We start from the raw sequence: 17,500 nt of genomic DNA, 5'->3' as shown, positions 1-17,500 counted from the left end.
ACTGGCCAAGGGCAACAAAAATCCAATAAAAAAAAAAATAGCCCACTGAGATGCCAGTCCCATAAAAGGGTCCAAAGCGGTAGTCAAAAATTGAAGGATAAGTGTCTTGAAACCCCCTCTTGAAGGAATTCAAGTCATAGGAAGGTCGAAATACAGAAGCAGGCAGGGAGTTCCAGAGTTTACCAGAGAAAGGGATGAATGACACAAGCCAAACACCACAGCATTACTCAGGTCAGTACCAACACAGCACTCCTACACTGGCCCTCAGAACAGCATCACGCAGCAGCACCTTTAACCCCCCGAGCCACACACTCGTCACTGTCACTACCCCCGGCGCTCACTCACGATCACCTGAGTGTTGCTGTCTTCTTTCCAAACGTGCTGGAAATTGAGTTTGTATTCCTGCCCAAACCTTCACTTGTTCTTGAGATACTGGATAATTTTTTTTCTTATCTGGTATGGAAGGATGACTGAAATCTGAAAATGCTAGACGAGAAAGTTCCTTAAAATTTTGAATAGAAAATTAAAACCCCACTTTTACTTTTGTATGTAAATAATTTCTACAGCAACGAGTCTATCTTTTTTGTCATTTAAGTTCACCTGTCACATTTCACCTACCGTGCATCTACCTCTCAACCTCTTAATCTGCCTTTTATTCAGTGTCCAGCCCTCAAGTGAACTCAAGAACGTCCATTCCTGATAGCTGAGTCTGCTGAGGGGGATAACCAATAAGAGTCTGCACAGGCACACATCCGGGAATGTTTCACAGACGCACTCAAGAGACACACGCCACGGCCAGCTGCAGTGTGTGGCGGTGGACTGACACGTGGCGGGGATCTGACGCTGAGGGAAAGAAGGAAGGGAAACAAGGAAAGAAAGAAGGAATGAAGGGATGGACGAAGGGAAGGTTATAGACAAAGAGGGAAGAAGAGGAGATAGAAATGAAAGGAGGAAAGGGAAAACTGAGGGAAAAGAGGAAGAGAGAGAGAGAAAGGCAGGGAAAGAAGGAAGAGATGAAGGTATGAACGAAGGGAAGGTTAGAAACAAAGAGGGGAGGATAAGAGATAGAAATGGAAGGAGGAAAGGGAAAACTGTGGGTAAAGACGAAGGAAAGAGAGAGAAAGAGAGAGAGAGGGAGAGAGAGAGAGAGAGAGAGAGAGAGAGATAAAGGCTTGGATATGGAGGGAAGGAAAGAAAGAAGAGCTTAACAGAACCACAGAAGACACTTAAAAACTCACAAAAGTACAAAAAAAAAAAGAACCACAGAAGACCTTAAGACCACCAGAACCACCAATAGAACCACTACTAGAACCACAAAAAGAACCACTAACAGAACCAGCAGCAAGGCGTGTATACTCACCCACCACGGAGAGAGTGTAGGTACAGGGCACTCTGGTTCTCCCCACGCGGTTCTTGGCGAAACACAACACTTGAACCGGGCCTTTGGGGATGAGGGTCACGCTGGACCGGGTTGGAGAAGAAGGATCCACTTGATGACGTAGAAGGCGCCCCATCCTATCCCCTGGGGGCCCTAGATCCTCCATGGAGTTCCCTAGGGGCACTTCCCACGGGTTTTGAGCGGGGGTCACCCAGGGCTCGGGGTCTGGGGGGTAGCCTGAAGGGTATCCGGGAGGGTAATCAGGGGGGAGGTCCATAAGGGAGGGAAGAGGGGGCGGTCCGAATTTTATGCTACCTCCTATCATTGCATTACTCCCTGCCCCCCGATTCTCGCCCCCACGGCCCCCTTGAGGCTCGGGGGCGTGGCGGGGGGCGGGACAAGCCTCCAGGTAAAGTCGAGTTTATCAGGAACTGCCTCCACCTGACACGTGAGAGTTACGTTATCTTGTGACGATACGACCAGGTGTTTGTGTGGGCGTCCCGAGCAATATGGCGTGTCTGTGAGGGAGAATGACTTGAATTAGACATATATAATGCAACTTACTTTTCTCCTCCTCCTCCTTCTCTTCATCTTCCTTCTCCTCCTCCTCCTCCCGTTCCCGTTCCTTTCATTCAATATTTTCTCTTTATTTCTTTTCTTTCCCTCATCGCTTCTTCATCTATTCTTGTGCTTCTTTCAATATTCTGCAGCACATCTCTGCACCTCCACTACTTTCCAAAGGCTCTAGTTGAAGTGGCACGGGTTTTTAAGGGTGTTTTTACGGTTCTAGTGACAGGTTAGTAAGGTTTCTACATTTTAACGAGATAAACAGTCTTGGAAACCTGGCCAGTAATTTATGTGGTCTTTTGTAAATAGTGATGGTGAAGTTACATGGGTTTTCAAGAGTGTTTATGGTTCTAGTGACATATTAATAAGATTTCTGCATTTTAACAGTCTTGGGAACTCGTCTAATCATCTCTGAGGTCTTTGGAAATCGACGTGGTGTGATATAGCAGTGCTTCTGAATATGGCCATTAGACACACACACATACAGACACACACAGATTGAGTATTTTTGTTTCTTCCTTTCCTTTCCTTTCTTCATTTTTCTTATCATTTTAGAAACTGTATACAATTCAACTTGCTTTTCTCCTCCTCCTCCTTCTCCTCCTCCTCCTCCTCCTCCTCTTCCTTCTCCTCCCTCTCCCATTCAGATTCCTTCTTTTCATTCATTATTTTCTCTCTATTTCTTTTCTTTCCCTTATCTCTTCTTTCTCTATTCTTGTGCCTCTTTCAGTATTCATTTTCTCTATTAATCTTTTGTCTTTTCATTCAATATTTTCTATCTTTATTTGCTTTAAGTTTATTTTTTATTCTACTCTAGTCTGTTATTCATAATTTTCTTCTATTCCTTTACTCTTCCTTTATTTATTATGCCATTTATTAGATTTCATTCACGGTTTTCTGTCTGAGATCTCCTTTATCCTTTGTTCCTTCGACTCCTTTCATTTAGTATTACCTATCTCCTCTCCTTTATCTGTTGTCATTCTCATTCTTTCATCCAGTATTCTCTACCACCTCCTTTCCTTTATTCGTTATCGTTCTCATCCTTTTATTCAATTTTCCCTACCTCCTCGTTGTATTTGTACCATTCACACACACACACACACACACACACACACACACACACACACACACAGTCCACCACAGCCATCTCCTTGCCATCTCTACCAGATTATCATTAATTACCACCTCTCAGCCACCTCATCCACTAGACCCTGAACTAAGACTAAGACAAATGAAGATGACGATGCGCACTAGCAAAGACGAGGAAAGACGAGGAGGGACGAGGAGGGACAATTCAAAGGCTCCAAGGCAACAGAGGCAGGCAGAGAGTGGGTGGGAGTTAAGAGGAGAGAAAGTTGTACTGTGAAAGCCAAGAAAATAGTGAAGGTTATTGTTGTGAGTGAAGACAAAGGAAGGGTTTGAGTGATTGGCCTCTCGTGCCCGTAAGGTAGGTGAAGTTTAGGTTCTGCCAAGGAGAGATAATGGATGGGAGTGTGGATGTGTAACTGTGCAAGGGAATGTATATTTGGAGTGTTGGGTGGGAAATGGAGTTTGAAAAGTGGGGAAGTGAATTAAAGTGAACAGGTGGGTGAAATAAAGGTGGAATTACGTAGTTTCTGAAATGGTGTACGGAATATATTGTTTGAATAGGGGAGAAAGAGAGGTGGAATGAATAGGTGTATAAAAAATATATATAAAAAAGAAAGAAAGGTGTAATTACGTAGATTCTGAAATGTGGTGGAGGAAATGTAGTTTGAATAGTGAAGAAAGAGAATTGACATGAACAAGTGTATAAAGAGAAAAAGATGAAGTTACGTAGATTCTGAAGTGTGCAGAAAATATAGTTTGAAGAGTGAAGAAAAGAATGTAAATGATCTTGAAACAAACAAACAAACAAACAAACATGAAAGTAAGATTGGCAACTGAATAGCAAAACAAAAACAAAGAAACGAGAGAGAAAAACAAACAAACAAACAAACAAAACATGGAAGTAAGATTGGCAACTGAATAGCAAAAAAAAAAAAAAAAAAAAACGAAAAAAAGAGACAGAGAAAGAACAAACAAACAAACAAACAAACAAACAAACACATCCTCCTCTAACTACCTCACCCTCAGTCCCTTCCCGTGCCTTGTATCGCGAGCCTCACACTCATGACTTGAAACTCAGCTTGTCATTAAAAAAGCACCTCAATCAAATAAAGCACCTGGAGACACCTGCACCTAATAATGTACCTAGTAAAGGGTAACAAGCGGCCATCTCGTTAATCACTCCAAACAGGTGGCCTCGATCTAATAGGAAGGTGGGGAGGGGGGGGGATGAAGAAGAGGCATAGCAGGGAAAGAAAAACACGGGCCATTTTTTTTTTCCTGCCAATAGTTTCAAAATGTGAGGTTTCAGGGACGAAAAGGAGAGTAAGGAGGGGGGGGGGGATGACCTCGCTATAACAGGGAAGGTTGGGAAGGTGAGGAGAGGAGAGGATAGAGAGAGAGAAGCATTGCAGGGAGAGGAAAGCACAGGCAACACTATTTTGTCCTATTATTCTCCCATTAGTTTCGAAATGAGAGGTTGTAGGCACGAAAACGAGGATAGAAGGGTAACCTCAATTAAATAAGGGAAGGTTGGAAGCGGCTCATTGACAAAGATACATTACAAGGAAAGGAAAATACAGATAACCCTATTTTTCCACCTTCACTTTGGAAATGTAAGCTTCTAGGGACGAAAAGAAAGATGGAAGGGTGTTGGTAAAGGACTGATGTGCTAAGGAAGTGGTAGTTGAGGGAAAATCAAAGGGAAAATGTGGGTGAGGGAATCAGTCTTTTGATAATGACAAGGAAGATTAATGGCAAGATGAAGAGATGAGAAAACAAAATTAGAAAAGGAGGGAATGAGTTAATTTCGTGGAGAGAGAGAGAGAGAGAGAGAGAGAGAGAGAGAGAGAGAGAGAGAGAGACTGGCACTTACTTTCTCCAGTGATACATAGAAGGTGGCGATGAAAAGTGACAAGTGCGGTGCGGTGGTGAGTCGCCACAGGAGGTGCAATAAAGAAAATAACAAATCAAGAGGAAAGAGAGGAAGAAAAATATATATATACTTCTTTTACCACTGAGATCAAGAGAGAGAGAGAGAGAGAGAGAGAGAGAGAGAGAGAGGGAGAGGGAGAGAATAAGGAAAGAAAATATTAAATGTGTTTGTGTTATAATAAATGAAACAAGATATTTCCAGAAGAGAAACAAAAGGGAGAAAAGAAAAGAAGATAAATGTATAAAGTATTTTGAGGAGAATGAGGACAAGGAGGACAAGGAGGACGAAGCCATGGGGGAGGAGGAGGAGGAGGAGGAAAATCCATTGACTCGTTCTCACATCAAATAAGAGAAGGAGGAAAAAGAGGAAGAAAAGAAGGGAAAATTTCTAACCATGAAAAAAAATTCTAGCATGACATGAAAAATATAAAAAAGAAAATAGAAATTCACTTCTTATCAACAGTTTGATGACAAAAAAGCAAATGAAAGAATGAGGACAAAAATGCATCGATATAAAGTTTATACAACAGAACACAAAGATGAGGACGAGGAAAATGTAAATAGTGAACAAATGGTGACAGCAACGTGGATAAGAACAGAGAAAGTATGAAAGGTGAACAAATGGTGACAGCAACACGGATAAGAAGAGAGTTAGTGTGAATGGCGTACAAATGGTGGCAACAGCATGGATAAGAAAAAGACAAGTATTAAAGGCGAACAAATGGTGACAGCAACACGGATAAGAACAAAAAGTGTGAATTGCAAATAAATGGTGGCAGCAACGTGGATAAGAATCAGACACGTGTGAATGGGGAACAAATGGCGTTAGGGACATGGATGAAGCGCGAGTCTCGACACCAATAACATGAGCTGAGATTTATTGAAAGGTGCAGGTGTGTTCCGGCGTGATAGTAATTGGTAGTGAGCGATGGCCTCATTAACGGGGCGGCGGGAAAAGATCTAATTACTTACAGGATACACAGGGAGAGAGAGAGAGAGAGAGAGAGAGAGAGAGAGAGAGAGAGAGAGAGAGAGCATTAGAAAAAAAAAACTTTGCACTGACTTAGAATAGATTTTGAAGTAATCTTGGAATTTACTGATAACTTTGCTGGCGTTATTTTGAGGTAGAATGACATAAATAATGGAGCAAGTTTATGGTGACTTTGTGCTAACTTAGGATGAACTTGGGAGTAAATTAGCGTGACTTTGAGGCAATTTACCGGAGCATTTTTAGGGTAACTTAATTAGGACTTAGAAATAACTTAATAGGTAACTTAGGAGTAACTTGAGAATAACAGAGTGGTTTAGGGGGTAACTTGAAAGCGGCTTAAAATAAATTAGTAACTTGGGAATAATTTAATGTAACTTGTGACTAACTTAGAAGTAACTTAGCGTAACATAGTAACTTAGGAGTAACTTAATGACATAGTGTGAGTGAATTAGGGTGACTTAGATTGACTTAGGGTGACTTACGCGCCACTCTGAGCTGCACGGCGTTAGAGTGCCCGTCGCCCTCAATGTTGGATGCCAGGCAGGTGTACAGGCCCGCGTCCTCCCTCCGCACGGGCGTCACCACCAGGGAAGCGTTGTCCCGCCGCCACCGCCTTCCCCCCACGACCATCACGCGCCCCTGGGGGAGAGAAGGACTGGATGGCACTTGCTCACTTAAACACGGGGGAAGAAAAGGAAAGAAAAGGGAAGAAAAGGGAAGAAAAGGAAAGAGAAAAGGAAAGAAAACAAGAAAATGAAAGAAAAAGAAAGAAAACAGAAGAAAAGGAAAGAAAAAATATTTATGCTCGTAATCTTGGGGAGAAAAGGAGAATAATGTACGTTTTACCACTAAGTTTTTGGGGGAAGAAAGGAGATGATATATATTTTATGTCTTAATTCTTGTGGGGGAAATGAATGATACACGTTTTGCCTCCAAGTCCCTGGGGAAGAAAAGAGACTGGTACATATTTTGTGTCTTGAATCTTGGGAGAAAGATGACTAATACATGTTTTGTCTCCTAATCCTGGGGGAAGAAAAGAGGATTATACATATTTTGCGTCATAATTCTGTGGGAAGAAATGAAGAATAAACATTTTGTCCCCGAAGTTTGGGAGGAAAGGAAAAGAAAAGATTAATACCAGTTTCTATTCCTAATTCTGGGCTGAAGGAAAGAGAGGAACGATGGATACCTAAACTATTAATCCTAGAGAGAAAGAGAAGAGGATAAGACTCGTACATCCTTTCATTCTTAATTCAAGCTGGGTGGAAGTAAGGAGAATAATTTGTAGCTTGTCTCTTGATCCTACGCGAAGAAATGAGCAGGATAAAATGTGTGATAGGATTAAAACCTTTAGGAAGAGGAAGAAAAGGAGGTGATAATGCACATTTTGTCTCTTAATCCCTTATGTCATACTCAGAAAAAGGAAGGAAGCGAAAGAAAAATCCTAAAATGTAAACAGAAGCTGGAAATTGCAATAACTATCCTTCCTTTCACCCTCAAAGAAAAAAGATATAAATAAATAAAAGGAAAAAACCGCCCCATCCTTGCATCATTCATTCACTCTAAAAAAAAAAAAGTGAAAAGAGAAAAAAAACATCGTAAAATATTAATAAAAACCAAAAAGAAAGCGAGAATAACAATAATCTTTCCTTTCACCCTAAAAAAAAAAATAAATAAGTAAATAAATAAATAAATAAATAAATAAAAAAGTAAAAGAAATTCTACCCTAACAAACGACAATAACAATAATAACAAATAAATAACAAAAAAAAAAAAAATAATAGCAATAACAAAAAAATAAATAAAATCCTACCTCAACATCCTACACTAAACAAACGAAGAACTCTAACCACTGGTCCTGGAAATCCTAGAAGCCTCGTGGCGGGATTCGAACCCTCGTGCTGTAGGAACGAAGGACACCAACTTCCTTAATTACTCAGCAAACCAACTCTGAGAAGTGCAGTGGCGGTGGTGGTGGTGGCAGTGGTGGCAGTGGTGGTGGTGGTGACCCTAACTACCCTAACTAGTTTGTGGGGCAGCCAGGTCAACACGAGGGCTTCCGTTTGGGCTGTCTGTTAAGGGGAAGCCTCTGAGGTGTGTGTGTGTGTGTGTGTGTGTGTGTGTGTGTGTGTGTGTGTGTGTGTGTGTGTGTGTGTGTGTGTGTGTGTGTGTGTGTGTGTCCTTAATTCTCCCAGGCGAACGATGAAGGAAGGGGGAAGAGGGTAAGAGGAAGAGAGGATAGGTTAGATAGGAAGGAAGAGAGAAGGATAAGGGAGGATGAGGAGGAAGGAAGAAGGGAGGAAGAGGGAGAGAGGAGAAAGAAAGACACAGTGAAAGAGAAAGGAAGGAGGAGGAAGGAAGGAGGGAGAAAGAAAGAAGGAAGAAGAAAAAGAAAGAAGGAGAGGAAAGGAAGAAGAGGAAGAAAGAAAGAGAAAGGAGAAGAAAACAAGAGGGAAAGACGGAAGGTACAGGAAGGACGAGAAGGAGAAAGAGGAGGAGAGAGGAAGAAGGATAAGGGTTGAAGAATAAGAGGAAAGAAGGAAGGAAAAGGAAGGAAGGAGAAAGAAGAATAAATCATGATGTACAGAAAAAAGGAGGGAGGGAAGAGGGGAAGGAAGGAAACAGAATATGAAAAGAAAGAAAAGAAAAGAGAGAGGAAGGAAAGGAGAGGGAGGGAGAAGCTAAAGGGTGAAAGAAAGAGGAAGAGAGAAGGTAAGATAAAGGAGGGGGATGAAATAAAGAATGGGAGGAGAGGAAGAAAGGAGACGTGACATGAAAGAGGAAAAAAAGAGAGAGAGGATGAAAGGAAGGAAATGAGAGAAAGAGATAGCGGAGGAAAAGAAGAACCAGGAAATGAAGGAAGGAGGGAGAGGGGGAGAGAGAAAAAAGATAGGCATAGAAGGGAGAAGGAATTAAAGAAAGAAAGAAACAGAAATAGAAGGTGAGGTAGAGAGAGAGAGAGAGAGAGAGAGAGAGAGAGAGAGAGAGAGAGAGAGAGAGAGAGAGATGAAGATAAAGACAAGGAGAGAGAGAGGGAATGAAAAGAATAGAGAAGATATGAATATAAAGAATGAAATAAATGAAAAGAAACAGAGAAACGGAAAATGAACGAGAGAGAGAGAGAGAGAGAGAGAGAGAGAGAGAGAGAGAGAGAGAGAGAGAGAGAGAGAGAGAGAGAGAGAGAGATGATAAAAATATAGATAGAAGAGAGAAAGAAGGAAAAATCAAGCAAAAAATAGGAAAAAAGAAACAGAGAGGAAATAAACCATAGAAAAAGAGAGAGAAAAAAACGAAAAGGGAATAAGGAAAAGAGAGAAAGATAAAACAGGAAACACATGATAAGATAAAGAAAACTAAATAGAAACAAAGATAAAAACAAAAGATGAACTAGAGAGAGAGAGAGAGAGAGAGAGAGAGAGAGAGAGAGAGAGAGAGAGAGAGAGAGAGAGAGAGAGAGAGAGAGACAAAGAAATAAAAAAGTAAGGGGAGAGGAAAGTTAGAGGAAGATGAGAAGAACACAGGTGATAAGAGTAATAACATCATAGTGTACCTGGGCGTGCTGAAGGGGTGGGGGGGACAGGTAAGCCATCTCATTACACAGGTAAGCTGGATAATTACCTAGAGGTGAATTACTTTTGTTGTGAGGAAAGTAATCAAGGAGTGTTGTCTGGAGGAGAGAGAGAGAGAGAGAGAGAGAGAGAGAGAGAGAGAGAGAGAGAGAGAGAGAGAGAGAGAGAGAGAGAGAGAGACTGATTTGCATTCTTAAATATACCTTGTTTGATTGAAGATAGCGTGTGTGTGTGTGTGTGTGTGTGTGTGTGTGTGTGTGTGTGTGTGTGTGTGTAATGTCTTGAAGATCACGTGATAAACTCAAATTACGGCGTGTGTATGTATACTTTGTATATTCCTATGTATGTATGTATGTATGTGTATCTATAGACACCCATACATCCTTAAAAAAAACAACAACAACTCCATAACATAAACACTTTCCCGCTCACACACGGTCGTTACGGGAGTCAAGATCAGGATCAAGAACATAAAGTGATGCGAGGGAGTGTTGGCAGGGAGTGTACGTAAGGCTTGCTGGCGTTACTTACGATGATTGTATCCGCCTTACGCAGCTCGGGACGGGAGGGAAATGGTGCGTGGGAACTCCGCGCGGCAGACAGCGAGGGGGAGATGATCTAGACAGCGACAGTTTGTTCCGTATCAAGGATCTTTCTATAAAACTCTTCTGCGCCGTGCCTTTACTCCATTCAGAAGGCTCTAGTTGAAGTGTTACGGGTTTCCAAGGGTGATTTTACGATTCTAGTGACAGATTAACATGATTTTTACATTACTGACAGGAGAAGCAGTCTTTTGAATCCGGCAAATGATCTGTGTGGCCTTTGATTGTGGCTACGATGAAGTTACAAGAGTTTTTAAAGGTGTTTTTATGGTTATAGTGACAAATTAACAAGATTTTTACATTATTAACAGGAGAAGTGCTCTTGAAAACCTGGCTAATCATCTCTGCGTCCTTTGAAAATAGTCATGGTGAAGATACACGACTTTTTAAGGGTGTTTTTGCGGTTATGGCGACAGATTAACAAGCCTTCTATATTACTGACGGCAGAAACAGGCTTGCGCACCCAGCTAATCATCTCTATGGCCTTGGAAAAATGGTGGTGAGAGAGAGCATAGCGTTTCTTCTGAATAGGAGTCCAAATCGTGATGATAAACCGTCAACTTTCACAGCGAGAGGGAGGAAGGAAAATACTAGTAAAATATTCTCAGTCAGAGTAAAAGGAAAGAGCTTAGCGTGGGTGCAAAGAGGCGGAGACTGAAATGAGTAGAAAGTGAAGCTTTGAATCCGGGAGAAAATGGGAGCATATTCGTGCAGCAGGAAGAGTAATGTGATACGTGAACTCTTGGTAAACATGAATTGAAATTGTTGAAAAGAGATACAGATAAACGTTAAGAATACAGATGAAAACATGTCCAGGATTTGCTTCGATATTAAATGCATGTGTATGTATGTATGTATGTGTATGTGTGTGTGTGTGTGTGTGTGTGTGTGTGTGTGTGTGTGTGTGTGTGTGTGTGTGCGTGTATCAGAAAGGCTAACATGAATTGCATGATACGTGGATTCTGGGGAAACGGGGATTGAGGTTGTTAAAAATAGACGAATAAAGCTTCAAAATGCAAATGAAAGGAGATCCAGGACTTGCTTGATATTAAATGTGTCTGTCTGTCTGTGTAAAGCTTGGAAGTGAAAGTAAGTTAAGTCTGTGTTTCATATTCTGTGTTAGGTCTGTTACAATTTCACCAGCTGAGGGGAGTACGTAAAATAAAGCTTGAAACGAAGTAAATCATTATGTATATTTACTGAAACTGAAAGATTAGACTATTTAGATTAGACAAATTTATGGATGGGGATGATAGGTGGAAATAGGTAGGTATGTTTTAGATAGGGACTGCCACGTGTAGGCCTGATGACTTCTTGCACCTTTCATTATTTTCTTATGTTCTTATGTTCTTATGAAAGTAAATCAATATGTATACTATCCTATGTTAAGTTTGTCACAGTGATGTCGCCAGCTGATGTCACCTGTACGAATAATTAAGGAAATACCTGGATTACCCATGCAGTTAATTATCTAGAATACTTATGTAATTAATTAATCACCTAGGTTACCCATCCAGTTAATCAAGTATATACCAAATCTTCATTATCTGTGCAGCTAATTAACGAAGTACCTGAATTACCTGGACAAATAATTAAATACCAAGTTTACCATTGCAAATCATTGATGAAGCTTTTTACCTGCGCAAATAACTGACCTGTGTTTATCTTACCCGTACAAGTGATTATAAGTAATTAATCTTCTTATGTTACCTGAAGAAATTGCTCATTAACCTACTCATCTTGAAATAAAAATAAATACGTCACCTGTGTCAGTCATTAATGCATTTATATCACCCGCGCAGTTAGTCAGTTTGAAGTCACCTGTGGAACTGTCAACTCACACTCACCTAGAACACAAGAACGTCAGGAAAGAAGGAAGGCTGCAAGGAACCATCAGGCCTACACGTGGCAGTCTCTTTATAAAGGATGTCTAACTCATACTATTTATCATGAGTTTGTCTAATATTTTTATAAACCCTAATTATCTTGGTACTAAAATCCTTATTACTGAGTGCCCTACATTCATCTACTACTCTATTGAAGAACTAATTGTCTGCTACGTATTTTTCCTTTTTCTATTTTTCTCTAACTATAGGACAACTTCCTTTTACGTTGCTTACCTGTGGAGTAAATTTCCCTCTTAGTTTACCTGTGGAGTGACCTTACCTGTACCTGTGCGATTAATGAGTACTTACATTGTGTAGCCAGGTGATGTTATAGGCAGGTGGATCAGCCCTCACGGAACAGAGGAAGCTTACACTGCGTCCTTCCTCCACCTCCCTGCCTCCACCTCCCCCACTCCTGTGCCCCCCTTCCACCACCAACTCAGCTTCGGGCACGTCTGGCAGAGAGAGAGAGAGAGAGAGAGAGAGAGAGAGAGAGAGAGAGAGAGAGAGAGAGAGAGAGAGAGAGAGAGAGTTTTTGTTGGTCACGTCAATCTTGGCAATTTACAAAAAGACAGATGTGCAGATTGTGACAAGCTGTGAATGTGTGTGTGTGTGTGTGTGTGTGTGTGTGTGTGTGTGTGTGTGTGTGTGTGGGGTGGGGGTTGAGGGGGGGATGTATTTGTTGCGCAGTCCATTAGGGAAGTGGCTGTGTGTGTGCATGCGTGCGTACCTACTTGTGTGTGTGCGTGTGTGTGTGCCAGTATTCGCCTTTCAAACCTTCACAAAAATATCACTGTTTTGAATGAGTTGATCGGGGAATGAAATGCGGAAAGAAATACAAAAGACCAGTATTGAAATTTAAAAGACATCACGTGTGTTTGTATTCGTCCAATTATTAGTTGTAAGTGGGAAGACTCGTATATTTCAAGTTATTCTGTTTTATACATCACCATTTCTCTCTCTCTCTCTCTCTCTCTCTCTCTCTCTCTCTCTCTCTCTCTCTCTCTCTCTCTCTCTCTCTCTCGACCTTTTGGCCTCCAGTTCTTTCCTCTTCTAAATAAAGCACACGAATATTTTTGGCAAGTGACCTTCATTCTCTAAATTGTCCAAAAGGTTCGCCTGAAATTTTTATTCTTTTATTTATTTGATTTATTTATTTACTTTTTTTTTTTTTAGGTGAGTTTCAAGAGTTATATATATTCTTTTATTTCCAGGGGCTGTTTTTGTTTTTGTTTTGTTGTTGTTGCTGTTGTTGTTGTTGTTGTTGTTGTTGTTGTTGTGTGTGTGTTCTTGTGTGTGTGTTGTGTGTGTGTGTGTGTGTGTGTTTGTTTGTTTTCGCTGTGAAGTTTTTAGGGATAAGTGTTTCTCTCTCTCTCTCTCTCTCTCTCTCTCTCTCTCTCTCTCTCTCTCTCTCTCTCTCTCTCTCTCTCTCTCTCTCTCTCTCTCTCCAATTAAGCCCAGAGCTCTCTTCACCTGTCGCCTTTAAGAAGGAAGGAAGGAAGGAAGGAAGGAAGGAGATGGAGGTAAGAACAGGTACCTTTTCTCTTCCTCTCCTCTCTTTCTACTAACCTTCTCCTTTATCTCCTTTCCTTCATTGCTAAGTCCCTCTTCCTCCTCCTCCTCTCCTTCCATATGTCAACCTCCCTTCCCTTCTTTCTCGCTAACTCTCTCTTTTATCTCCTTCATTTTCCTTCATTGCTTAGTTCCTCTTTCTCTTTCCTCCTTCTGTATTCCTTCCATCCTTCCTTCGTCATCTTTCTCCCTCCCTCCTTCCTTCTCTGTCTCTTCCTTCCCTTTCATTCGTCATCTTGCATTCTCTCTCCCTAATTCTTTATCCGACCGTGTCACTCTTACGGAGGAGGAGGAGGAGGAGGAGGAGGAGGAGGATGAAGAGGAGGAAGAAAGTATTTAAAAAAGCAAGGTTTCACTTTTGTTGTTTTTGTTGTTGTGTTTCAATCCGAGGGTGTTGAAAGCCCCCATGTTGTGTTCTTGATGGTAAAGGGATGAGTGATTGAAATTTATAAGGGAAGAAGATAGGAAGATGGAAAGGAAGTAATGAAAGGGGAAAAGAAGGTAGGGGAAATGAAGGAAAGCACGGACGAATGAGAAAGTACAGGCATGAAGGAGAGAGGAAAGAAGAAAGACAAGAAGGTAGAAAGGATGGAAGAGATGAAGATTGATGAATAAATGAGAACAGAAAGTACAGGAGTGAAGAAAAGAAGAATGAAAGAAAGGAAGACTAGAAAAAATAAGAAAGGAAAGAAGGCCCCCTCCTCCTCCTCCTCCTCCTCCTCCTCCTCCTCCTCCTTTTTCTTACCTGTTCACGTTCACACCTTTGCTCCAACCCAGTTTCCCACACCTCTATGTTAGCAAATCCTTAGGGTCCTGTTACTCCTCCTCCTCCTCCTCCTCCTCCTCCTCCTCCTCCTCCTCCTCCTCCTCAACACCGACACAAGTTCCCACACCCATCATGAAAAAGTTACCTGGCGGACTCTCTTCACCACCAAACTTCACTACCATTCTTACTTTTTGCAGTTCTTATCAATTTTTTTCTTCCTCTCTCTCTCTCTCTCTCTCTCTCTCTCTCTCTCTCTCTCTCTCTCTCTCTCTCTCTCTCTCTCTCTCTCTCTCTCTGTTTGTGTGTTTTTTGTCTGTCCTTGTGTTTATTTGATTCTGTTTTGTGTGTCTTTTTTATCAATCAGTCAGTCAGTGTGTCAGTCACTTGTTTTCTATACTACCTCTTTACAGGCCGTTTACTCCCCCCCCTCTCTCTCTCTCTCTCTCTCTCTCTCTCTCTCTCTCTCTCTCTCTCTCTCTCTCTCTCTCTCTCTCTCTCTCTCTCTCTCTCTCTCTCTCTCTCTCTCACATCGCCTCACTTTTTTCCCGCCAAAAGTTGGAATACTGTCGAGGATTCACGAGATTTCACGAACCTTGTGTCAGTTTATTTTAGGCGAGTCTGTGCATAAACTTTCTCTCTCTCTCTCTCTCTCTCTCTCTCTCTCTCTCTCTCTCTCTCTCTCTCTCTCTCTTGGTGACTGACCGTTTTCCTCCGTGATCGCCTTCAAAGAAAACGGGACAGTGGAAAGTTGCATTCATAGAGACTCTGCGTTGCAAGTCCTTTAGGAAAACGTAGGAATTATTGGGTAACTATTGAAAAGTGTTTGAAACCCCATTTTTCAGACCGTTTTGAATCGAATTTAGTTTTATCGTTTTTTTTAACATTTAATTTACCTTTACACAAACCTTTCCTTCTATTTTCCCTCGTGAATCTCATTTTTTTTTCATATTTTAATGGGGGACTTTAATATTTCCTGATAGAAAACGGGAAATCAAACTTACCTTCCATCTGGTATTAATTAGAAGCGAACATTGAATTAGTGAATTTTCTTTCGTGTTTCGTGTGTTTGTGATTGATTAAGTTTGTGGAAACACTAATGGTTGGTGTTGACAAGGCGTATTTGAAGGGAAGGATTCAAAGTGCGGTAATGCTTTGAGTTTATGCTCTCTCTCTCTCTCTCTCTCTCTCTCTCTCTCTCTCTCTCTCTCTCTCTCTCTCTCTCTCTCTCTCTCTCTCTCTCTCTCTCTCTCTCTCTCTCTCTCTTCCATCCATTCATTCACTCATCCATCATTTCAGTTATTTATTCTCTCTCTCTCTCTCTCTCTCTCTCTCTCTCTCTCTCTCTCTCTCTCTCTCTCTCTCTCTCTCTCTCTCTCTCTCTCTTCCATCCATCCATTCACTCATCCATAATTTCAGTTATTTATTTATTCATTTATGCATTCACTTATTCATCCATCAATTCATTTACCCATTAATCCGTCCATTCATCCATTCATTCATCTATCTATCCATTCATTCCCACATTCATTTATCCATCCATCCATTCATCCATTGACTGATAGATTGATTCATTAATTTATCCATCCACTCACACATCCACCCATCTTTACATCCACTCCTTAACTCTCATTCATCCTATTTTTGTACCTATCCACTCATCTCTCTCTCTCTACTCACAGTACATAGTGATCATGGTGGAGGCGTCCGTGATGTTCTCGCTCACGTGGCCTCGCTGTGGGTCGCGTGAGGTGAGTCGACAGGTGAGCTGGGCGTTCCTGTGCTCCTCCCGCAGATTACTTAGGGTTACCTGTAGAGGGTCAGGTGATAGAAGTCGTGGATTACTAAAGAGTTACCTGGAGAATTGAGTATTGATGAACTGGCCAGGTAAGGAATATTAGATTAGATGTTTTGATAGTAATTAGTGTGTTTTTTTATAGTTTTTGTTTAGGAGTATTCAGGTAAAGACAGGTAAATGAGTTGATAATGAGGTAGTTGTGTTTATTTATTTATTTTTTTAAGTTATCTGTACAATGATCAATCTTCCACCTGTCTTTCTCTTGTGTCTTTTTCTTCTATCTACTTTTTTCCTTCTCTGCCTGTCCATTTCCACACCTGTCTAGCTTCTCACCTATCCATCTTCACACCTGTCCACTGTTCCACTTTCTCTCACCTATCCATTTTCTTACTTGTTCTTACCGTAGTCAAAATTCTTACCTGTCCTCACCTGCCCTCACCTCACCTCACACTCACCTGGTTAATGGCGACCCCTTTCTCCGGTGAGGCCCATGTTGCGTCCACTACCTCGCCCTCTAGTAGCCACACAAGGCTCATCACCTCCGAGGAACCTGAAGGAGGCGAGGCAGGAGTCACCACAAAATGTACAACGAAAAAGGAATTAGATTGAAAGTAATATACATCATTTTTTTTTCTTTTTTAACTTGTTTCGCTTTATTTTATGCGTTTGTGATTCTTGTATGTCTTTTTTTTTTTAGGTTGATTTATGTACCGTAAAAAAAAGGTACTATCATAGAAAAGAAGTATTAAAAACCGCTACCATAAGAAAATACTGCCAAAAAATAAAAACACGTAGTACCATAAAATGCATCACCAGAAAAAAATAAAACCTTAAAAGCAAAAAAAAAAAAAAAAAGATATTGCGTAAAGTGACCCATCAATAAATTTTCTCCGCCAATGGAGTGAGAGCTTCGGGTACAATTTAAATATAAGAAAATGTCCCCGGGGAAGAGATGGAAATGGAGGTCTCACTTTGAAATTCCTGACAGCTTCTGACGGGGACGCTGCAGGAGAGAGGGAGAGGGAGAGGGAGAGGAAGGAGGGAAGGAAACTCGGAAAAATGTAACAAGGGAACTTTGAAAACTTAACAAAACTTAGGGAATGTTATGAAAATGCAGTAATTTTTGGGATTTCCTAAGTGACTCGGAAAAAAAGGAAAGAAAATACCAGGAAAAAGCAAAAAAAAAAAATAAATAAATAAATAACGCTGTGGAAAATAAATAAATCACGGTAACTCAGGAAAATATAGGAAGGAAATTTGAAAACCCAGGGAAGGTTATGAAAATACAAGATATTTATAATTTCCGAAAAAAAAAAAAAGACGTTTTAGGGAAGAGGAACAAACAGACACACT

The 17,500-nt window shown here is 41.0% G+C and overlaps 3 protein-coding genes across 3 annotated transcripts in view; 1 reads left to right on the top strand and 2 right to left on the bottom strand.

The window, feature by feature from the left end:
• Window positions 1-1,496, bottom strand: part of LOC135094690 (uncharacterized) — a 19,619-nt gene extending 18,123 nt beyond the window's left edge. The window contains exon 1 of the mRNA XM_063995005.1: window positions 1,361-1,496. The gene's annotated coding sequence lies outside the window, so the exon portion shown is untranslated. The remainder of the gene's footprint in view (window positions 1-1,360) is intronic.
• LOC135094692 (uncharacterized) overlaps window positions 1-17,500 on the top strand; it is a 199,737-nt gene that overhangs the window by 68,459 nt on the left and 113,778 nt on the right. The window lies entirely within an intron of this gene.
• LOC135094689 (hemicentin-2-like) overlaps window positions 1,687-17,500 on the bottom strand; it is a 25,937-nt gene continuing 10,123 nt past the window's right edge. The window contains exons 3-7 of the mRNA XM_063995004.1: window positions 16,603-16,697; window positions 16,030-16,159; window positions 12,324-12,469; window positions 6,440-6,596; window positions 1,687-1,896 (exon numbers count right to left, since the gene is read on the bottom strand). Coding sequence (XP_063851074.1) covers window positions 1,700-1,896; window positions 6,440-6,596; window positions 12,324-12,469; window positions 16,030-16,159; window positions 16,603-16,697 — 725 coding nt within the window. The 3' untranslated portion in view covers window positions 1,687-1,699. The remainder of the gene's footprint in view (window positions 1,897-6,439; window positions 6,597-12,323; window positions 12,470-16,029; window positions 16,160-16,602; window positions 16,698-17,500) is intronic.

The sequence above is a fragment of the Scylla paramamosain genome, chromosome 46, assembly GCF_035594125.1.
Source record: "Scylla paramamosain isolate STU-SP2022 chromosome 46, ASM3559412v1, whole genome shotgun sequence".
NCBI classification, from domain to species: Eukaryota; Metazoa; Arthropoda; class Malacostraca; order Decapoda; family Portunidae; genus Scylla; species Scylla paramamosain.
This window is presented reverse-complemented; position numbering and strand designations above follow the sequence as displayed.